At 40.1% G+C, this 24,439-nt stretch overlaps 1 protein-coding gene across 1 annotated transcript in view; it reads left to right on the forward strand.

Moving 5' to 3' along the window:
• The window catches only part of LOC114668668 (ERC protein 2), a 724,143-nt gene extending 699,984 nt beyond the window's left edge, over window positions 1–24,159 (forward strand). The window contains 1 exon segment of the mRNA XM_028824542.2: window positions 21,799–24,159. Within this exon segment, the coding sequence (XP_028680375.1) occupies window positions 21,799–21,936 (138 nt within the window). The 3' untranslated portion in view covers window positions 21,937–24,159.
• Window positions 24,160–24,439: the final 280 nt, after the last annotated feature.

Raw genomic sequence — 24,439 nt, forward strand, 5'->3', positions numbered from 1 at the left:
TAAAGAGTTTGGTATAAGGAAAGAAGAAAAAAAAGCTGAAAGTCACAGTAGACAAAGAGAATGTCAAGTGGGGAAACTGTTCATTACTTACAGTAAGTGTACTCATTTCACCAAACAGACATTGTCAAGATGAGTTTAAGAGAAGAGAATGTGATACCCAACTGAGGTGCGGAAGACAATAATTAAGGCAGCAGTGTGAAATGTAATAACATGTAGTCAGAGGCACTGAGGCATTGGAATGGGAAAAATACATTATGAGCATGTAAAGTGTGAATGTGGAGGAATCAAGTTCCAAATCCATCAGTCCAACCAATATACCTTACTTTTAGAACTTGGTTGTTTTAACTGGTGGCTGTAAACTTGCCCTTTGTAAATGAGTATGACTATGGCAAGGTGCAAGTGTGACAGACTGGCATACTTATTCATGGGTGCTTCCTGTATTGCATCCAATGCTATTAGTATAGGTTCAGGCTCCCCCAACCCCTGTTGAGAAAATGGATCCACCTTTTAAAAGAAGATCTAGTGAGAGAGAGAGAGAAGAAACTCTTAAGGCAAGGAAAGAGAGACCTAAAGGTAGACCAAGAACACTTTGATTAAATAATATACTAGAGAGGAAGACAACATGTGAAGAGTCATTATAGGAAAGTGAATGCCTTGGGGTGGAACACCGATGATGACAGCGATGTAGGCTGTAGGGTAATATGTGTTCACTAGTGCTTGTTTACAGTGACATACATATCTGTATATCATCACAGTACTCTAATACAGCTTTATAATAATGTACTGCATTTATCACATATCAAATATAAATTGCTTTATGTAAAAAGAATGATCACAGCAAAGCAGTGCTCACCAGAATGCATAGCACGAGCAGCAAACAGTATAGCTAAAAGGCTCCATTCACATAACATCTGATAGAAATAAGGAGTAATGGATCACCCCTTTCCATTGCAAATAAATTGTTATATGGAAGAGTAGTGTAGCTGAAGTGATGTTAAATTCACCCAATGACAGCTTCATTTTATTCTTTAACCTGTGGTTTCTTGAGGGACACGAGATACAATATGGCTTTTTGGTTCTGTTTTTATGATAACGGTCTCTGCAGGGCCTATCCTCTTTAATAAAATCCCTGTGTGCGTCCAGGTGGCCGTGCGTGTGTGTCTTCTGGTGAAGTGCGCATGCGCGGGGCACGGTGCGATGCGCGATATTACTGTCAGGGAAAGTTATAGGCGTTTTACGGAAATACAAACCAGTGTTACTGCAAGAGGAAATTAAAGGTACACAATACAGTGACGCATATTACAGCCACATACAAGCCAGCATTACTGTCAGAGGAGATTAAAGGCATATTACCGACGCGCACGCCACCAGAGAAAGTTAAAGGTATATTACGGACGTACAAGCCGGCGGACGTACAAGACAGTATTACTGTCACAGAAAATTAAAGACACACAATACACGGCGGCAGCCCACGAAGAACGGTCAGCTCAGCAAGTAAACATCAACAAAAGAAAGGCTGAAAGAAAGAAAAATACGACCAACAAAAAGAATGAGGTCAAAGTCCCTTGCCATTTAATATAGACTGTTCCTACTAATGTTTATGCACTACTGTTCTAGCACCCGTTATTGTAACGGGTTAAATGACTAGTATATTAATAACTGCTTTACAGTGCCTCGGAGGAGTAGTCATGGGGTCTACACTTTGTGTGTCAGATTATAGTATTTGTCAAAGAGGACATTTTAAGACAGGTTTGGAGGATCATGTTGTTTCATTCTTTCTACTCAGAACATAAATAGTTGTAGATTTTCTCAACCTGTCCATTTTCTCGATATGTCATTTAACAGAAACGACTAATGTTGGCACAGTTTTGTTACTACATATTTTATGTAAAATACAGAGAGAGGTTGGGAGCATGCACTGATTACACACGATGAACCACCCGAACCACCGGATTGAGATCAGGAACAGTGTGAGGTTTTTTATGGTGGCTGGAGTGCCAATTCTGACACCAACCCCCAGGTTTTCCCTGCAGGTGGAAGTACCTGCTTGCAGGGCTGGATCCAGATTAACATCATACCCAGGATGGAGCAATTGCAGGTTAAGGGCCTTGCACAACAGAGTGGCGTTTACGGGGTTTGAACCGGCAACCTTCCAATTGCCAGTGCAGATCCCTCACCTCAGAGCCACTACTCCGCCTAAAGTACACTCGAAAGTGTTTTTATGATAACATGGACTTCACAGGGCCTGTATACGATTAAACAATATGGTTATATTATAGTTTGTGTGTTGTAATATGGACTCTGCTACATTTTCTTAGGAAAACTTGCCATGTATAGTGTCTGTTTTGTACAATGCTTTCTATAGTGTCAGTATCATAACAAGACCTTCTTTATATAAAGATGCTTTTATTTTAATGTTGGGAGAACTTCAAAACTCCTGCATGTCAGTATGGCCAATATAGTGCCTCGTTAGGATAATGTCACTATACGGTGCCTATGTATTATAATATGGACCTTGTAGACTCTGTGAGTATTCATGTATACCTTAGTATATTTAGGAATTTATATCAGTAGTGACAGCCTGGATCTAGAGATCTTATTTGTTCAGATTCTACTAATACAAAAATAATTCATCATAATTAACCACTTCTCATTTTCTTATTGATTATTGCAAGATTGCTTATTTATGGGGAATTGGCAGGAAGAGAAAGTCTTCGTAATTGATTTTTTAAAGCTAGCCAAGTTGTAGAATGTTGCTGTAAAGGAACTGACTCCAGTGATCTATAAATAAAATGCCTAGGTGGTCTTCTTCATCAGCAGACACACTTCTATGTATTTACAAGCAGTTTACCTTCAACCACTTAGACAGAAATAAAACAACTTTTGAAGTGAAAGGCCTTCTTCATATAAACAGAGACCACTAATTCACAGATATGCAATGGGGTATGGGATTTCATTTGCACATCTTCCAAGTTGCTTTTTGCCAGCAATGCCTCTAGGTAATGTTTACCTTTCTGACTCTATTTCAAGATTGGGTTCAGCCAGTGTTCACGGACTGTGCTCGTGCATATTCAAGCTAACAAGAAACACGCAGTTTCAGCAGCTCTCCCTCAAAAGACACACTAGCCTTCATCTGAAATGCATCAGCGCCCAGAATGCTTGATCACAACCTGGCTAGTATGCTTCCCTTTGAATCGGGACTCCCTCTAGTCTGCCCCCCGCTGTGCCAGTTTGACAGAGGCTGCCGCTGCTCCCTTACTTGTACGTTGCCTCAAGCATACTGCCCAGCAGGAGTCCTTTCAGGGCATTTGACAAGCTGCTGACCAGAGCATGCTAAACATAACAACTTCCTAATGGGATGCTGATTACAGGCATGCCACTACAAAATACACACATGCAATTCTGGTGCCCTGTTGCCAGGCATCTAAGGAGAACCACCCCTGCACTCTCCAAGCAGCCCTCCAAAAAGTCATTGAACGCCTACTGCAGTGGACATTTCAGGTAATTAGCAAATAATCATAAAAGGATCCGATGAATGTCATCTGAGCAAACACAAGCAGCCAGTCGAGTTAGTGCTGTTTCTAGTATTTCAAACTAATCATTAACTGAGAGCACCAGGATAGGAAACGCTCAAGAGAGTCATTGCATTGACTCTCTGAATGTGTGCAGGAATGTACGGATTAGAAACGAAATGCAAGAAGAAAATTTAGTTGCTCGATAGCCTCTGCATTTCTTGTTAGGATGAACGCAGAAACAGTCGGGACTGAATGTGTCACAGTTTTCTCGGCGTTGCAAGGTTGCGTGTCTGCTCAGAGGAACCTACACGTCTCTCTTATTTGTCCTGTTTTTGTGCTTTATGTGGCATCATTTTATAGTTAACACCATCATTCAGTCAGTAACTAATAATATGAATATTATCACAATTTTAAACTTGTAGGTTGTTTTTCATTTTTTTAATGAAAAGTGTTGATTAGTCCTTGAGCATTACAGATTAGATTATGTTACGTTGTAAGTGATAAATCATAAGTTGTTCAAACTTCAAATATAAGTTCCTTTCATATTGAAAAACATTTATTTTGTTATTTCCTATTACTTGAGAGACCTAACATTAAATCGGAATACGGGTCGCTTCAAGAAATATGAATAACATAGCAAATACAAAAATATGCTTCAAAATGAATCCAAAGAAAGACATTTACCATTCAGGCCACCTCTCCCAAAAGTCATTTATTTCATGTTTTTGTCACACTGAAATAGAGCATTGCAGGGGTACCAGTGGTACTGACATATAATACACAACTCAAAACATTAATTTGGGGAGTTTTGAATTATAAACCTTAGTGCATTACTCATGAGAAGCTGAAGGATTAGCTGCTTATGTTGGCCATTCTACTTGGAGGGGGTTTCAGTTGTTCTTTATGAACTTCTTGTTGAAATAAAACAATCCCAGTCTTTCGGATAAAATTGGGGAGGAATTGTTCAGATATATCAGAAATGTGCACTTCTTTTCCACAAAGCATTTTGGGAGTGGATGCAAGCTGCAAGATCACATTCCTAAATGTGTTTTTGCTCAGAGCACATTAAATGTAAAGTAGAGCATAAGTGATAAGTGCTTACTGTTCGCAGCTAACTGCAGGCAGGTTATGTGACTTCCTCCTGATTAAATGGAATAACAACCTGGAGTTAAACCTGGCAACATACTGTTTGAAAGCCGGTCACAAAGGTTTTAGCCCTTACTGAGATCTAGCTGCTCATCTGTATGTCTATTGTAAAAAAGATAAGTAAGTACAGGTTACTTCATAAGCAATGAAATAACAACTGACTTCGTAAATGACATTTCTTGTTTTTAAATGGTACCACTATGCTTATTTACAGTAACTCGTACTTTTGGAATAACAAAGATGATAGGCACAGAAAGTTTTGGTGTTTAGGCCTGCATTTTAGGAAGGTGAGATTGTATATCTCATCCATAAGCATTTTGGAAGTTCTGTTGCATCACCATCCCAGGTATTCATTTTTAAATGGCATGCATATATACAGTCATGGCCGAAATTATTGGCACCCCTGGATTTTCCCAGAAAATACACCATTTCTCCCAGAAAATGTTTTTGTATACACATGTTTATTTCCGTTATATGCATTGGAACAACACGAAAAAACAGAGAAAAAAATCCAAATCTGACATCGTGTCACACAGAACTCCAAAAATGGGCCGGAGAAAATTATTGGCACCTTTTCAAAATTGTGGGTAAATCATTTTATTTCAAGCATATGATGCTCGTTTGAACTCACCTGTGGCAAGAAACAGGTGCTGGCAATATAGCAATCACACCTGACGCCAGTTAAAATGGAGAAAACTTGACTCAACCTTTCTGTTGTGTGTCTGAGTGTGCCACACTAAGCATGGAGAACAGAAAGAAGAGCAGAGAATTGTCTGAGGACTTGAGAACAAAAATTGTGGAAAAATATCAATAATCTCAAGGCTACAAGTCCATCTCCAGAGATCTTCATGTTCCTTTGTCCACTGTGCGCAACATAATCAGGAAGTTCACAACACATCGCCCTGTAGCTAATCTCCCTGGATGTGGACGGAAGAGAAAAATTGATAAAAGACTGCAACGAAGGATAGTCCGAATGGTGGATAAACAGCCCCAATCAACTTCAAAACATATTCAAGCTGTTCTGCAGACTCAGGGTGCAACAGTGTCAGCTCGAACTATCCGTCGACATCTGAACGAAATGAAACGCTATAGCAGGAGAGCCAGGAGGACCCCACTGCTGACACAGAAACATAAAAAAGCCAGACTGGAGTTTGCCAAAATGTACTTGAGGAAGCCAAAATCCTTCTGGGCGAACGTCTTGTGGACAGATGAGACCAAGGTAGAGCTTTTTGGTAAAGCTCATCGTTCTACTGTTTACAGAAAACGGAATGAGGCCTATGAAGAAAAGAACACAGTACCTACAGTCAAACATGGTGGAGGTTTGACTGTGTGCAAGGCATCATGAAATCTGAAGACTACCAAAAGATATTGGGGTGCAAAGTAGGGCCCAGTGTCAGAAAGCTGGGTCTGTGTCAGAAGTCATGAGTGTTCCAGCAGGACAATGACCCCAAACATACCTCTAAAAGCACCCAGAAATGGTTGAAGACAAAACGCTGGAGAGTTCTAAAGTGGCCAGCAATGAGTCCGGATCTAAATCTGATTGAACACTTATGGAGAGATCTCAAAATTGCTGTTGGGAGAAGGCACCCTTCAAATCTGAGAAACCTTGAGCAGTTTGCAAAAAAAAAGAGTGGTCGGAAATTCCAGTTGAGAGGTGTAACAAGCTTGTTGATAGTTATAGGAAGCGCTTGATTTCAGTTATTTTTTCCAAAGGGCGTGCAACCAAATATTAAGTTGAGGGTGCCAATAATTTTGTCCAGCCCAGTTTTTGAGTTTTGTGTGAAATGATATCAGATTTGGCTTTTTTTCTCAGTTTTTTTGTGTTGTTCCAATGCATATAAAGGAAATAAACATGTGTATACCAAAACATTTGTAATTGCAACAATTTTCTGGGAAAAATTGTGTATTTTCTGGGAAAATTCCAGGGGTGCCGATAATTTCGGCCATGACTGTATGTTTCAACCTACCTATCCAGGCCCCAGTTGATTTCAGGGCACACTTTTGCATGCACCCATACTCACTCACAACTTAGAGTCACTAATTCAACCAACATGCAAGTCCTTAGGGTGTCATGTCAACGAAATCGATTTTGTTGATTGTCCATCAATCTACACCAGAACTACTGGAATGCTCAAGCAGATGCGGCCTGCAGGGGCAGCAGTGACCTCATCAAGCCACATGCCTCATTTATGACACAGTAAAGACCTTTTGCTTAGAGGGAGCGGCTTACTTTGAGCCCATCAAAGTCCTCGGCTCTCATTTACCTCCATATTTGTAACCTCATAAAGTTTCTTTTTCAAAGCTAACACTTGAACTAATTTAGTGGTGCCGTCAATTAAATTCGAAACTGAGCCCTGCTGTCTTAGCCACAAAAGCTCAGCTTCGCTCGTTTATATCACCAGAAGGACAGCCTAACTTGAAATGAAACAAATTAGCAGGCTCGGCAGTAGTAGGTCAAGCAGAAGACGGGCTGATGTCTCCATCAGGTCTTGCCTAAAAAAACACAGGAAATTTGGAAATAATAAAATGAAAAATGTCCTGGCAAGTGTGTGAGTGGTGAAGTGGTGTGGGAGCTTTCGGTGCACTCAGCAGTAGCTTTTACGCCCTGATGCAGTCTGACAGCTGGGTTACAGGAGAAGGTGTTCTGTATTAGAGAAGAGGCGTTATCATTCCATATCCTTACCACATGCAGTGTAAATGTTAGCAGGAATTTTTATGATCGTAAAGCAACATGTATAATGCAATCTGGCGCTTTGATCAGCACTCTCTGTGTACAGCGTGGCCAGTCTTAATAAAAGGCTTTCACAGAGTAACAAGCACATTAAATTAGACATTTCCACTGTGTCATCTCAGCCTTCAGGCATTTGTAACTGACATGAACTTTGTTCAGGTATGGAGTATTTGTTGCAGAGCTGAAGAATTTCTAATCTCTTTAATATATCATGAATGATCTGGGTCAAATCCACAATTGGACGTATTCATTCGTATTTCAATGGTTATATCCACAGATGTCACTTGGAGGACTTCAGTAGTAGCCTACTCTTTGTCTTCACAGTGTCCACTATATAACGGCTAAGACCCTGCTAACCTTTCCACATTTAGAAGGACAATCTGCATGGTAGGAGTCAATGGCACACATCATTGTGCAGTCTTTCTGCTTTTTGTTCTTGCTGGTTTCTAAATACACGACCATTGTGGTTGAATTTCGTTTCCATGCATTGTCAGAATTTGATTGTTTGTTGTTATCAATATAAAAAAAAAAATGAAGGGAGCCAGAAGTCATTTTTTGAGACACCAGGCCCACCAGGTATAGTTCAGTTGGAATATGGCATTACATAAATGAAATGTGTTATTGCATTAATAAAGGGTTTTTAATTTAGAATGCAATTTCATATAGCTGAGCACAGAGTGGCAGGAGTGGGATCTGAACTCTCTAACTTGTGGTTGTAAACCCAGATCTTTAGGCACTGGGCCACACTGCTTGCTCAGTTTTATTGTTAGGCAGTGTTCATCCAGCTGATGGAGGTGGAGAGGCTTCAAATTTCATGTCTGGGAATGAAAAAAAAAAGGAAAAGCAGTTCTCTTAATGGTAGTCCGCATTGCCTGAGTGCATGTCCTGGCAGCGCGAGCAGCTCTGTTTCTGAGGAATTCCTTTGTGCAGATGTGCATGTTCCTGTGTGTCCTGCTATGTTATGTTTTTTTGCCTCCATGTTGTATCTGTCAGCCAAACCTGTGGGCTGAAGCCTTTAATGCCTCTCTGCATTTGTGCTCTTTACCTTTCTAGTTCTCATTAAATTGTTGTTAAATGTTGCTTTAAAGGTTGATTTTTTTTATTTCTCTTCATTTTGGTCCGGAATTGGCAAAAATAATCATTGCTATACTTGCTCATCCTTGTAGACAGGGGTCCTTCAAGGTCACTCCAAGCAGTTTCAGCAATAAAGGGGTTAAGAGTGAGCGCCTGCCAATAGGCTCTCAGGTTCCCAGTTTGGACTTGCACCCGCCCAAGGCAGTGCCTGCTACTGGAGAGTGAGGGAATGAGTGAGAGAAGCAGCCTGGCCTTGTCCCAGGTGGCAGACAGGCGCACCGTGTTATTAAGAGCCAGAGATTGCAAAACCTTGATCTTCCAGAAAGGCCTCTAATTAGAGCCCAGCACAAGAAAAAATAGCATTCCACATAAGGAAGGGTGAAAAAGAAAGCACAAAAAGTGTCGCTTCCATTTTTATTACTTGGCTCTCACAGTCGACTTGGCTCTTTTCCTTTTTTTTTTTATTTATTTATTTTTTTCCCGCCACCAGAGAGCACATAAGCTACTGTCTCCTATCTGCCATAGCTGCGTCTTTCTGTTGTGCTCGAAACGTATGAAGCCATTATTGCTTAATTGACCGTGGGATTATTTATTTACTTTTATACAATTATAAGAGGAAATTTATTGTATTATTTTATAGGTCCTTAATACCGGCTACAGTAATAATTGTGAAAAATACCTCAACACGTGTGAAGGAGTGTACACCAGTAGAATTAATTGTAGCCTGCCCTGCCGTTCTGTAAAGTCTCATGTGCTTTGGACAGACATCCATGTTTATATCATAACAAATTCTTCACAAACTCGTTTAATGATAAATTTGAGGGTGTAAGGTAAGGTCCCTCCCACATAGTGCTGCTTTTTGCCAAGCACCACTGGACGTTTTTACTGAGGGCTTGAGGGAATTCCAGAACATTTGCAAAGCCCAGAAATGGATGTTAGTGAAAAAGTCAAAGGTGTGTCACAGCACAGCTCAACAAGCAGCCTTATACCACCTGGCTCTGCCACATTGTTTGATTTATATAGGATGGAAAAAACAAAATTTACAGAATGGGTGACTATTAGTACTAGTAATAATGTGAATGTATAATTGAGAGGCAATGAAACTTAATCGGCAAAGTGTTACACTATAAAACACAAGGTTGGTGGTTCATTCGCTCACCACTGATCAATTATTTGACCCACTGAAGCAGAACAAAAAGTTTATGTTTCATAAGTTACATTAGATGAATGCCTCACCAGTTATTTAAGATTGGGGAATTATGCAGATAATTGTTTTATACATTCTGTATCCAATAGTGCTTATGCACTTTTATTTATTTTTAATATACCGTATATACTCGCATATAAGTCGGGTCTTGAAACCCAAAAAATCGATCATAAAATCAGACCCCGACTTGTACGCCCATTCAAAAATGTGACACTTAATTTTTTTTTTTAATTTCTTGCCTCCTCCCATCTCACACCAGTTTCTCAGACACATTGAATTTTGTTGCAGCAGCGCAGTTACCAATTTCTTTCGCCAAATCAACGACTTTTAATTTAAAACCAGCTTCATAATTTCTTCGGATCGTACGCTCCATCGTAGATAAGGGATGCTCTTACGATAAAGGTGTATGAGGGCGTGAGATACAAAAAGCACAAATCAGTGCAAACATCGCTTCGGAATAGTTGGGGTATTACCGTGTGGTCACGTAGGCACAATACATAGAAAAAAAGGCCATGTGCTCCATGGTTACTCTCTCAGGTGGGCGTTAGCATATCATAATCTCTTGGACCAATAGTGTGAGTTTTCCACATTCGACTTATAGGACTGACATTATAAAATATCGGGAGAACTTATCCGCAAGTGTAAATGGTAGTTCCTTTTATGGGTATCACCATTCCAATTCTATTGAGTGGTTGCCAAACACATACTGTTCAGTCTCAAACTTTGACTCCTAATATGCAAAATGTTAAACTATTCAGCATGGATGAATGCAGTGTTTGTATCATTCTTACTAATTCCCCAAAATACAACTGTTGTTACCCGTAACCTTTACTATGATACTCACTGCAAAAGGCACATAAAATGATTGAGACTACCAGATGCAAATAAATGTATGTGAAAGGAACAGCCTTGAGACACAGAAAAAGGTTTGGGGCAGCCTCCTGTATACTTAAAATGGGTGAATATGTTGCAGAATAGTTAAAAGGTTTGAGTCCAAAACAGAACTGATCACAGAATGAGGTCATCGGGGTTTTAAGGCAGATCCATGGAAGTGGCGTCTTCGTGGCTGGAACCGGAAGTGACATCATCAGACTCAGGCAGGATTTCCAGTATTCGGACTGCAGAGATAACAGATACAGGATTAGTGCACCCCCTGGCCTGGCATGGAATTACCTTTGCTTGGTCCTTCCAGCTGTCCCCCAAGTGCACGTGTGTGACATGTACTATATATTTCATCTTTGCCCAATGCACTTGTCACCTGAAATGCCTTTTCTTTCATCATTCCTATGATTCCCTTCCATTGTCCTAATTGGGTTTACTTTTTCCATTGCATTAGTGTTTAGGACCTGACGGCGTGTTTCTCATTGTTTAAACTCTAAAAATAATATAATTTGAGTATAAGCAAATGCCCTTTGAGAAGGGTATCATTTTTCTGCTTGCTGTCTTAAAGCAGCATCCCTAGAATGATATTACCACATCTGATTGTCATTTCCCAGCCAGTTATTCTCTTGTACAGTACTTTGCTGTAAAGCACTTTAAACGTGCATCATACATGTATTGACAAAAAAGAAATTACAATACAACAAACATGTACAAATGAAAACTGTCATGCTGATAAATACCTTAATAAGTAGGTTCTGCACATTGTCTTTATAGATGGTGAAACCATGGTATATGTTATGATGGTGGACCCGCTGTCTATCAGAGTGCAAAACAAATCATTAATCAGAGTGTGGCTGAGCCATGGATATCATGTCTAGATGGAGGACAATGACATACTTTCAACAGGTCTCTAATGTGATTGGATCATAGGCATGTGTGGATGACATGCCCGTTTGAGATGTTCTATTTGTGAATTGGGCTAAATGTCTCTTGTTTGCAAAATGTGTGACAGGAAGGCCAGGACCATCCAGGAAAATATGCTGCATGGTGATTACAGACCATGGAACAATAATGGTGCTGATTCTTCTTTATGCTCTAACATTAAGTGTCATGGCCATCATCAAGTTAACCTGCGATTATGAGTTCCCATGAGGCTTCTTCCTCTGACACCTCTGGTCTCCAAAAAAGCTGCTAAGGGTGGCACAGTGAAATCAGTTTGTCTTCAGTGTTGAGTTACACTTCTGTCTGTGACAAAGTTTTGGGCAGTGGTCTGTTTGCAGAAGAGCAGAGCTGAGTGTCAAAAGGCGTACATCATCAGCACTTGGCAACACAGTTTTGAAAGCTACAGAATACGATAGCTGTTCCCAGTTAATTATCATTGACAAACTGGGCAGAGGAGTGTGACTGCAAGTTTGAAGAAATGCTGAAAGAGAAAGGGAGGGAGTGAGCGGTTGCTACAAGTGGACAGGAGTGAAACAAGGAGTGGAATAGCAGTACACACTGTTATCCTATCATTATTTTAAAGCTTATCCCCCCAGCAGCAAAGCTCATTTAGGAGTGCAAAGGACAGCCAGAATCCTGATGGATGTAAATAAATATGTAATTAAATATGAGATTTCAACTCACATCTCTTAAATATGATGACTGTTTCCTGTCCAATCACTTGAGTCACATCTGGCAGACTACACTGTGAAAGCCATTGATCTAAGTAGTAGATTCACATGGTCTTTCCACCCCTCTTTCCTGTGTACTATAAAAACATGGTTTTCCTTCATAATATTGCTTGGCCATATGCTAGTGGCATCACTTGGACAATTCTGTAAAACGTATGCAGTACTGAGTAGCATCACACAGGGTATGAATTGTGCCCCTTGTCAAGTTATAACTATGGCCCAGCTGAATGGGAACGTTGAACAGGTGTCAAATAACATACCACACTCCAGTACATAATGAGACATCACATTCAAGTATGCAGTTCATCTAGTCATGATGACTACTTCAAACAGGTTGTCAAAAGATGAGACAAAGAGCCAAAAAAGATTTGGGGCAGCCTCCTGTATAATTGATCCTGGTTGCAAAATGATTGATTGTGTGTAGAGATTGGAGTCCAAAACAGAACTGACTGGTGAGGTTGAGATGGAGGGTTTTTAAATTGCAGCAGAGTAAGTGAGGGAATTTATGACCAGAACCAGAAGTGACATCATCGGGCTCGTGTTCTGAAGTGATGGCATGGAGGCCAGGCAGAATTTCCCATAATGGGTATGCAGTGGAAAGAGAGAATGGATCAGTACATTTCTCCACCTTTTGGTCAGGCTTGGAATTACCTTCCTTTGGCACGTGTGTGACAAGGTAAACATCCAGACTCATCACAAAGTACTTATATAACTGATCCTCAGTTTCCTACTTCTTTTCACCATTCTTTAAGTCTGAATGTCGAGGATAAATATATATTGCATTGACAAACATGTTCTGAAATTCCTCTGGTAAGAAAGGCAGAGGTTTCAAGGTAAGGCTAACCTACTTGCTAATAATAGCATTGGAGAGTGCTGACATGTTACTTATTGATTAGTATATGCATGTGAGAATTTCATTGTACTCTGCGCACATGACTCCATATATATATGACAAAAGAATTTCCCTCAGGATAAATAAAGTTCTTATCTTATCTTATATTATCTTATCTTATCTTATATTAGCTTATCTTATCTTATATAACCATATCATGGTTGATATACTGATTACAAACATTTCTGCTGAAAACCCTGTCCTAGCGTCTTGTGTATGCAGTAAAATATTTTGTTTCCTAGTGAAAGCTGCTGAAAATCTGATAACACTTTAATGATGTTGCAACTTCTGTTTTTGCCTGAGTACTTACTGGTTAGTCAACTGGTTTCAGGTCACATTAGAAGAATTTGCCCAACTTTCTCAGATTATAGACAGCCGAGACTGTTTCAGGCTTCTTTGAGGAAGTTGTAAGCCATATCCTAAACGTAATGAATATTTTTACCAGTCCTTCTGAACCTACTTTTCCTATTACAGGCTGATGTGTTTTTTTTAAACCTGTAACAGAACCATCAGTCACCAAACAGAACCCACTGTCAGTGGGACAGTAGGCCTTCACAGTACACACTGTTGCACACATCCATTCACACATAAAGGACCAATCAACCTAACCCATACATACAGTAGTTAAGTTTGAAAATGAAACATGAGTGCCCAAATAAAATATGGACAGACTCCATGAAGTCAGTGACCAAACTGTCTATAAATAGTATATATTTTTTGGCAGGAAGAGAATGATGGTGAAGTAAGTAGTATTGTCACATCATTGTGTTGAGTCTCAGCCAGGTTCAGTTCCTGGCTGGGATGTCACCTTTGTCAAGTCAAGTGGTTTTATTGTCATACCATGTGCACACCGTATTGCAGCATACAGCTGCACAAAATAATATTTACGAGGGCAATGGAGCAACATATACATAAACAAAGGATAAGTGCAAGACATGTGAAGAACTGTACTATACTATACATCGATAAATAAAAATCGTGAGTTGTCTCCCCTAGACTTTCTCGTATACTCAGATATGGGCTGGATATTTGAGGAGTAAACCACAAGACAATGATTATAATTTTATATTATATATATTAAACAAGCATCAACAACAAATCAAATTAGTAATATACTGTATTGAACAATTGTTATAAAAGTAAAGTTGAATAAATCTGACTCAGCAGCTGCATGAAAAAAACTAAAGTACCAATTCCGGTTAGCGGAAATAGCCCAAAAATTGACAGTAATCTACGTTTTGTACCTTATACTTGTATGCAAAATTTGATTGACCTAAGTGAAAGCGTACTCAGGTTATCGTGTTTACATACACACACAGACATAATTCCAAAAATGGAATTTATGGACACAGGGAAGTGTAAAACGTTGAGATTCATCAAAATCTTGAAATGGAATTTTTGGAGGATTCCAATACTTTCTCCATACTTTGTATACGAGAAAGTCAGGGACGTCTAAAACGTCAAGATTGATCAAAATATCGACATTGAATCTTCGGACGATTACAATACTTTCCCTATACTTTGCATACAAGAAAGTTAATAAGTAAATCAATAGTAATAATTTGAAATTGACAGTAATGAATAAATAAATTATAACAACAAATAATAATGAAAAACTGCAGTAGTAACAAGTGTAATAAATGTCCCGCATATAAATAAACTACTAGGAGCAGATTTGAGGGAAAGAGGGCAGCACAAAGTTCAGAGTCTGGACCGCCAAGGGTTAGTAGCTGTTGTAGAACCTGGAAAAACTGGTTCAGATATGACAGTACCTTCTGCCAGAAGGAAATGGAGCTCCCTTCAGGGTTATAGACTTTACAGATGCAATACCTCATAAAGATGTTTTTAATGGAGGGCAGAGAGGTCCCAATGATCATTTCTGCTGTGTGCACAATCTGTTGTTGGGCGTTACAGTCAGACGTACTGCAGTTCCCAAACGAGACAGTGATGCAGCCAGTCAGAACGCTCTTGATGATGTCCCTGTAGAATGTGGTGGGGAAGATGAGATGTAGACTCTCCTTCTGCACCCGGCAAAGGAAGTGGAGACACTGTTGTGCTAACTTGACTATGGAGATGGTGTTAATTGACCAAGTAAGGTCAACTGCGAGGTGCACACCAAGGAATTTGGAGTCCTTGACCAATTCCATCGCAGAGCCCTCAATGTGCAATGGGGGTGTGGACAGCATGGGCCTTCCTGAAGTCAACAATGATCTTTTTCATCTGGTTCACATTAAGAGAAAGATTGTTCCACTAGTACCAGACCTCCAATCATTGTATCTCCCTTCTGCAAACTGACTCATCCCTGCTGCTTGATGAGACCTACCACTGTTGTGTCATCAGCAAACCTAATGAAAGTGCAGAACTGCATGCAGCCGTACAATCATGAACAGAAGTGGGCCGAGTATTTAGTCATTGGGTGGCACCAGTTCTCATTGTGATGGTTCTGGAGGTGGTATTACTGACGTGGACTGTGTGGGGTCCCTCTGACCAAGAAGAGACCTCAGTGTTGTGGGTTAGCAGACCCAGCATCCCCAGCTTCTGAGGGATGATGGTCTAGAAAGCTCAACTGAAATCAACAAAAACATCCTAGCATAAATGTCTCATTTTTCCAGTTTGGATAGGGCCAAATGAATAGTAGATTACATGGCATCGTTATCTTTCTTGCCTTCTTTCAGCTGTTATGTTGATGGGCAAGTCCGAACTGTTTAGGGGTGATTGAGGGTTTGTGCAAGCTATATGGGCTGGTGCTGTTTCTGAAGTTGGTTGCTTCCTTAAATCCATTACTTCTGATGATTCTGAAAATGGGTGGATGTATGGGGGAGCTCTGAGCTAGCACTCTGCCTGGCTTATTTGGAGCAAATGGCTTAACTGAAAGTCTTTCCTTGAGGGTCTTTCTTCTTCCAGAAAATTGTTTACTTAAATTGAAGAATCCAGCATTGAATTCTGTAATTTAGAATGAATGATATTTACTATTTGAAGAATAGGAAAATTAGACGTTTCAATATTAGGTCTTTAAAATTAAATATGTTGCTCAGGGAAGATGGTGACCATTTTATTGGGATTTCTCTGTTTTCATCTAAAAACATCTTGGTGCAATCCCAAGTAATTATGCTAAGGAATGGAAATCTCTGCCAATTTGCCAAGTTGGCAAATTTCTTTTAACTATTTTATAAAATATAATAAATACTGTGCTCATATCTCATGCTCTCTTACATGTGTGCATTATCAATCACTTTTTATATAATGCAGTGAGAGTGACACCTCAAACACTGGTGTGTTTGTCAGAGCTATGTGGTGTAAAGTCCTGGCTGAACTGTTAGTCCACAACAACTTGGACTTTTCCGGTCAGATTTGGTTTTCATAGTTTTCTTGAAATGTGTGACATTAAAGAGCAAAAAGAGCAAAGTTACAGACACATACCAGCAGATTGTGTAACAAATGAGTGTTTAATGTTTTCATTAATGCCAAACACATCTAACAAATTTTTAACAAGGAACCCTGGCAAGTGGCCAAGCTCCTAGAGGGACATAACTAAAATCTTGTTAAATTTATATAAGGTTTTTGACTTTCCGCCTTTTTTTTTTAAATCAGATAGTTTTTTCATCTTTAAAGTGCTTTCATTTGCTAAAAGTGAATAAAGTTGTGGAAATGCCTGTCCGCTCTCATGAATGCTAGTGTTATAGTAGGTTTGTGGTGCCTGGTGGATTCTGACAAAACCTGTAATCTTATTCTGTGTTGTTTTCCATTATCCAGACCCCTTGTAAGAAACTCTCTCCAGCTGCGAAATATTCTCACTCCTTCTGCTCCAGGTTTACACAGACAAGTCCAACCAGACTGAGTATGACTAGTACAGCTGGCCAATCCATTAGCTAAGATAACAAGGAAGAGAGAGATTTGGAGGACATTTGGTCTTCTGGACAAAAGTGACACCATTATGCAATAGAATATTTCTGTCCAACTTTGGCTTGTAATTAAGACTACATAAGATAGGGATACTGGTGTGGATTGAACTCTCTATTGCACTGCACAAAACACAAGATAAAGCATTCTTCCCTTTATTCGTATACTCTAGTTTTGTTTTTGTTTTTTTATTTTTTCTTTCCTTTCATTCATCCATTTTCTGTGTTGTGGGGCATATAATATAAACCAACCCAGGAAGAAATGATAGTCCATTGTCTGAGACACTAACTGACACCAGACAATAAACATAAAATACATATCTTTGGTATATGAGAGGTAAATGGTGAACCTGTAGAAAATTTTACATGGACACTTGTGAGCTGTGACCTAATAGAACAGGACAAAATAAAGATTCTGGTGACCTTACAGCAAACCCCGTTTAATTGCGTGTCTGACCGGGCCAAAACAAATCAAAAATTAAGAAAAGAAATAAAGAGTAACTTCTTCAGTCATTACCTTTGTGCACAATCTCTTTCTTTTGCAGTTTCCGGTTCAATACAGTATGATGACTCCGGTGTTGCAGGATTTTATATATGGACTGTGGTGGAAGGGGTGCAGCTTCTGGGAGGGAGGATTAAGTGACATCAATCTTCCTGTCAGATATCCTCGTGTCTAAGGACAAAAGATAAAAAGGCATTACCAACAGCGTCCCCTCGCGTGGTAGTGCATTTTGATTCAGTGCTCTGAAGATGCCCACTAAGAACGTGTCTGACAGAACACACAAACGTGGTACCGACAGTTCTCAAAGTGTTTTCCTCCATTTTTAGCACTTTGGACTACTTAAGATTTCTGTGGGCTTCTTGACTTTAGGGACAAAATAAAGTGAGCAGCCCAAATCTTCTTGAGGCCATGATGAGTACTGGGAAGTTGCCATTCTATCTCCTGAGTTGCCATTTGTATGAGGAATCTGTTCATTTCACCCTACCCGGGATTGGTTCCTGCCTTGTGCCCTTTGTTGGCTGGGATTGGCTCCAACAGACCCCCGTGACCCTGTGTTCGGATTCAGCGGGTTGGAAAACGGATGGATGGATGGATCTGTTCTTTTGTTTTGTTTTTTGTTGGTCTGCACCTCTTTGCTTCCTTGTTATGGGTGTCACTCTGCTCAACTCTTCCACTCATTTTATATAACTGAAAGTTTGAAATGTAACTTTTAACAAGGTAGTCTACAATAGGGTTTATCTCGATTATAATATGATTTGCACTACTGACTGAGAAGGTGATCGAAGTAAAAAAAAAATAATTCTTAACAATGACACCAAGCAGATCACTTAAGCAGCCTGACACCTACAAACATGGTAGCATCATTGTTTTTGCATTGTTCATGTAAAATTCAGTGTGAAATAAATCTTCTTCTTCTTCTTCTCTCTGCTGCTCCCGTTAGGGGTTGCCACAGCAGATCATCTTCTTCCTTATCTTTCTGTCCTCTGCATGTTGCTCTGTTACACCCATCACCTGCATCTCCTCTCTCACCACATCCATAAACCTTCTCTTAGGCCTTCCTCTTTTTCTCTTGCCTGGCAGCTCTATCCTTAGTACCCTTCTCTCCTCTACACATGTCCAATCTTGCCTCTCTGACTTTGTCTCCCAACCGTCCAATTTGAGCTGACCCTCTAACGACCTCATTTCTAATCCTATTCATCCTCGTCACACCCAGTGCAAATAAAATAAATGAAATAAAGCTATATAGGAGAAAAAAAACCATTCATTTAATGTGCCAGGACTGACTGGTTGTGATCACATCACCCTTGTGTCAGGTATTGATGTAGCCCCGGGCTATGTTTAACAGTGAAGGCAGATGACAGACAATATAGCCCAATGGCCAAAGAGTTACACTTATGTGCTCAAGGCTACTGGCACAAATCCCATTAGTGGCTCATCAGGTAATCCTGTTGTCCTACTATTCTTACTGTTAAAAACTTAATTGTGTTTTGTACTGCACCAGATAAGTTGACAAGAAACCCATCCATCCTATCGATTTTCCAACCCCCATCATTCAGTTGGGACTGGTCATGGACAATTAGAGCAGCATCGGATGAGTAACAACCTGCGTTCAATCTAAATTTCATGACTTTAAGATGTGGGAGAAAACAAGATTACTGGTAGAACTTGCATACTGCACACAGAAAGTTAACCCAGAATGCTAGAGCTGTGAGACAATCAGCCTCACCATTATGCTACCGTGTAACACTCACATAAAACCATTTTTCGTATTGGATGGCAGACCAGCTGAAAGCATGATGAAGTACGGTGTGTTCTTCTCCAAGGTATGTGGCTGGGAGACAGAGCCCTGAATTTTAAGATTCACATGGAGGTCACTGGGTACTTACCTGGTGACAAGCAGTCTTTCCCACAAGGGCATTTCCATACCATGTGGGAGATCTGCATTCCCATCAACTGCCCCTGCTGTTCATTCACTGACCGCATGTGTCAACGCAGTAAGGTGGCCTACCCTCTAGCGCAGCGAGCGTGCTTTTGATTTGTACAACTTACACATAACCGATACTGTGCTGTGGTAAGGGTTTAGTGATGCCAGCACCTAGCAGTGAGGCCTACATGATGTTTTATTCATCGCAGTCTACATTGGTATTTTAAAACAGTTTGGTAGTGTAGCAGAAGAAAAGGGGAAATACAGATCTCAAATGGACATGACAAGTTCTGTTAAGTGTAGGGTACAAAATATCCATCTTGCAGACCGCTCTGATGTAATTGATGCCGGGGGCCTCTAGCATTTTCTCATGAGGACACAAAGATTCATCTTGGGGTCAAAAATGCATTTGAATTTCTGGCTTCAGCCACATCGCCGGATCTGTTTAGTGTTTGTGAGTCCAGCACTTGGCACAGAAATCGAACCCTGATTACCAAACTGGAAACCTCATGTTTGTTTTTTTCTTTTTGCCTCACAACAGTCAAAAATACATATGGTATGTGGAAAACAATTGGGAGCAAATGTGGCATGAGGTTATATGCTTCACGGAAGCAGGCCAGCATCAAGGTCAGCTTTAGGCACAATAATAAATTTCATGTAATATCTTTGAGTTACTGCTCGTGTCGTCATCTAATCATGTTGGGGAAATTAACTTTTGTCTTTGATCACGGCAACAATTAAGCACACTGAGAAGGGGAAAAGGTTGGGCTCTTGAGAAGGCGGATGTCAAAAGATGACAAGTGGTGATATGAGGTTTAGATGTGGGGGACTGAGGGAGCGGAGAGTGTCCTGCTGGGACGTCCCAACCTAATACTATGACTCTGCTGGAAACCCATTTCCTAGTGATAAAAATTTGATTTGCTTGTCCCCCAGTTGAGCTAATTGCCCTTGTCATTGTCTGCTTTACCACAGGTGCCCTGAGCAGAAGGTTATGAAAGGTTGTCCCTGGCCCTTTTTGAACTGGAAATTGTTTGGAGTTTACGAATGTATTTCCACATTTGTTGAACACATGGACCATTATGGGTTCCATCCCAGATGTCAGAAACGGCTTTTGTTTTAAAATGTGTTACTGTGCAGGGCTTCCTCTGACACCAAACGGCTTGTTTTCATGAATTTTAAAACCTTCACCATCGTCTGTAGCCACTCAGTTCCCTCCTGGCATTTGCATTAAGCATTTATTACTCCTCTGTGCACAACGTTTCATCGCTGAAAGTTTTCCATTTTACTTCTCCGTAGTATAGATGCCTGTTCCACTATTACAAAGCAGGGATTCATGTGATCTGATGTCACAAGTAAACAGAGGATCAACGATAATCTTTTGTAAACAGGGCCCCTGATGAGATAGTCTTAGCAGTTTGGATTTAAAGACAGCGCTCTCAGCAGCACTCGTTCGGTGCTCTTCATCTTCATCCCAGCAATTACTGGGCTGTAGATGAAGATAAAGGAATACGTTCAAGAGAATTGTTCTTCAGTCCTTGACGTGTTTAGTCTTGCTCAAATGTGAAACCATATGGGCATCCAGTAATTATCCACTCACTCACCTGTTTTCATATTTCTTGTGTCATGGGACTGCCAAGTGAAACTCCTGAGAAACAAGTAGTACCCAGATGACTGGATAGTTTGCATTGATGATCACAGATTTCCCTTAAATTTGTCTGCCTCCACAACAAGTGCCTTTTAAGCCGTGTGTTTCAACTCCTTTTGTGTACTCCATGGCATTTGTTGAAGGATGCTCATTAGACCCAAGAGTCCATTTCTTGTTTTACTTCCAGGCAGAAGTAGCTGTCAGATTAATGTGTTACCATGTGTTTGGGACATAAGGCTATTAGGCTTATATCATTGTTGTCTTGTGTGTCATTGCTTATGCCTCAGATTTTCCCCTACGCTATCACTGGCCTTGTTGCCCTTGTAGCAGTCAATCTAGACAGATGCTCTTTTGGTTCGCCGGTAGCTAACTCATTCGGTTACCTCATCCAGTTGTTACAGCTTCACAGCTTCTAAAGCATATTTTACATGACTTTTATATGAGAAAGTCAGCAATAGTTTAAATATGAACTGAATTTCTAATGTTTCAGGAAGGACACGTGGGAACAGTTGTTTGGCTCGCTGCCTGCTTTATTTCTGCAGTGGTCTGTATACAAATGGTCTCTTGTAATGCTAGTTTGCCTATGTCAGCATAGAAATGCGTTTTATTTTATAAAGTTACGTTACAGTGTCACCTATAGTTATGTCATTGAAGAGAGCTCGGTTTTCACGTGTCACCTGACCATTCTCCTTGGTTTTGTTCTTTCAGCTAACAGAAGAACTGGAAAAAGAAGAACGTAAAAGCAAAGCACTGCAAGAATTTACTGATCACCTTCTGCAGAGCATTGCAGAGTCATACCCTGACATATTGGAACAGGTCATCAGAGCTCTTGAAGAAGAGTCTTGAGTCTCGCTCAGATGCTTATCCTGCTATTTATCAGAGATCGGGGTGGCCATACCACAAGTCGCCTAGCTCCACACGACCGGGACCTTTCACTTCTACAGATCTATGCATTTTATATCCAGTATCAATTTTTATAATTACAAGTACGCATAGCTGTTCATGGAGTGTCTGTGGTTAAACTGCCCTACTGCTGATTGGCTGTGCTTAAGTTTTGGGGAATAGAACCTGAAGACAGATCTAGGAATGCAAAAAGAGCCAAGCTGAGAGACTGAATCATCTGGGCCTGCTGTTCACTATGCACAGTCGACCCCCAAGGGTGAAGTAACTGCACTTGGTTTCTGCTAAGCACAGATGTCAGTGGTTTTCGGATCTTCTCTGTTCAGCGCTGAGCACAGGAGTGGGCAGGAGAGTGCCTTTGCCCTGGCTATCTCTCTTCAAATGAACTGAACTGTCCTGGTTAATATTCTACAGGAAAGGGTGTCGTACATGTTTACATCAGTTCTATTGAAGATGGCATTGTGTTTTTCTGATGCATGAGTGGTGCACTGAGGCCAAGATATGTGGTCCTCAGTGTCTCATGTGCTGTGTGACTTCAATGATCCCTCCGAACAAGGTGGCATGTGCCTCAGAAACATTCTCTTTGTGTGTTTGGTCAAAAAAGTGATATATTTAGTTTGTACAAGCAGCCTAATGTAGGTTTTAGATAAAGTATGTTTTACGCATTGGAAAAAAATGTGGACGATTGTTAAAAAAAAAAAAAAAAAAAACAACTGCTAAAATGAAACAGCGTGAGCTTTACGATGTACAAAATGAGGTGAAGCCCCTTTTCAGACATGAAGGTATGTAAGCCATTCAGTTGCGCGTAGTCTTCTAGAGCGTAACATGACTGGCATGCATCCTCAGTCCCATATTCAATGGGAGTTCAGGAACAGGATGCCAATAGGATTTTTGCGAATTGAGTTTGGACTGGAAATTAACTTTTCTTTATTTTCTGTACCCATGACAAGGGAATGACCTAATGGAAGACATGTCAGTGTCCGTAAATGACAGAGGCGGCAGCAGTGCTCCCTTACAGGAGAAAAAGCATGAAACAAAATTTTTGGCTTCCTAGTCCAGCCCATTGATTTGACTCCCTAAAGTCCCGTGGCTCTGCTTTGTACAACATGGTGAGACAACGGGTTCTAGTTCAGTTCCAGAATGTGAGGTGAGTATTTAGCACAGCTGACAACATTTGCACTCGAGTTAAAAGAACAAATTTCCTACAAACAAGCGTGCCGTAACACAAAAAAAAAAAAAAAGGGATGGAGGTTTGAGTCCCCGTATTATCAAGTCAGGTCCTTACAGAAAACTGCTCAATACTTGAAGTAGGGGTTTCCTACCATCACAACAAAATGAGTGTGCAGAACACAGCTTAGACAACAATTCAGCTGTCTATTCATTTTATGCAACGTGCCAATTTTGGAGCTGTTATCTTGTTAAACCATTTCTTTGTTTTGCTGTTTGAAAAATAATAATAAAAAAATATAAAATATTTTGATTCATTTCAGAGTCAATGACCTTAGGACCATTTTGTTAAGTGCAAAAGGGGAGAAGTACACAAATAGCAGGTTTTGAGAAAAGGTTAACAGGTAATTTTTCATATATCAAAGTGATGTATATTCTTGAGTTTTAACACTGTGACTTAGCGCAGAGTTTAGGCTGAACCACCTGAAGTATTTTGTTTTTGTTAGTTATATATATATATATATATATATATATATATATATATATATATATATATATATCGATAGAATGGTCATTCTCTGCTTTTCTTTTCTACCGATATTCCTTTTGGCAAATCAACTTCTCTGCTTCCGTTTTGATTATAGCGATCATGTCTCCAATTTTCCTGTACAGTGAGACTTTTGTATTTAATGAGATGTGTATGCAGTATGCACGCCACTGGCTTTCATCTGAAAGTGGGCTCTCTTTCTTTTTAAGCAGTGTTTGTTGGAGAGAGCCCAGACATGTGCAGTAGACCTGTGTGAAGTGATGTTTGAGTGTGACGTGCTGCCATCAGCGGTAATCATTTCCTGTTGTACCTCTGGACCCTCCGTTGATAGCGTGCGCTTCTTGTGACAAATTCTTCAAGTGTGTGGCATGTTCTGGGTTGTGCTTTTGATTATCTGGTAAGGATGCGGTACTAAAAATCCTCAAGAACTAAAAGAAATTAAAAAAAAAAAAGAATTGGCATGCAATAGACAGTCACTGTAACTCTGTGTCTTGTAGATGTGCTCAATGAAAGGAAATAAAAAACTGTAACTCCAAATATTGTTCCTGTATGTATTGGAATATTTAGTGTTGGCCAGCTTGTTTATATTCATTCAATAAAAGTGAATTTCTTTCAAAATTTCCCTGTGTCATTTATTTGTTCGGTTAGATTGTCGGTTAATTCAAAATCTCAGCTAAGGTTTATATTATGAACGTTCAGGCAACAAAATTGAAAGTAGAATGTTGGAAATAAAAT

The sequence above is a fragment of the Erpetoichthys calabaricus genome, chromosome 18 (genome assembly GCF_900747795.2).
Source record: "Erpetoichthys calabaricus chromosome 18, fErpCal1.3, whole genome shotgun sequence".
Classification (NCBI taxonomy): Eukaryota; Metazoa; Chordata; class Cladistia; order Polypteriformes; family Polypteridae; genus Erpetoichthys; species Erpetoichthys calabaricus.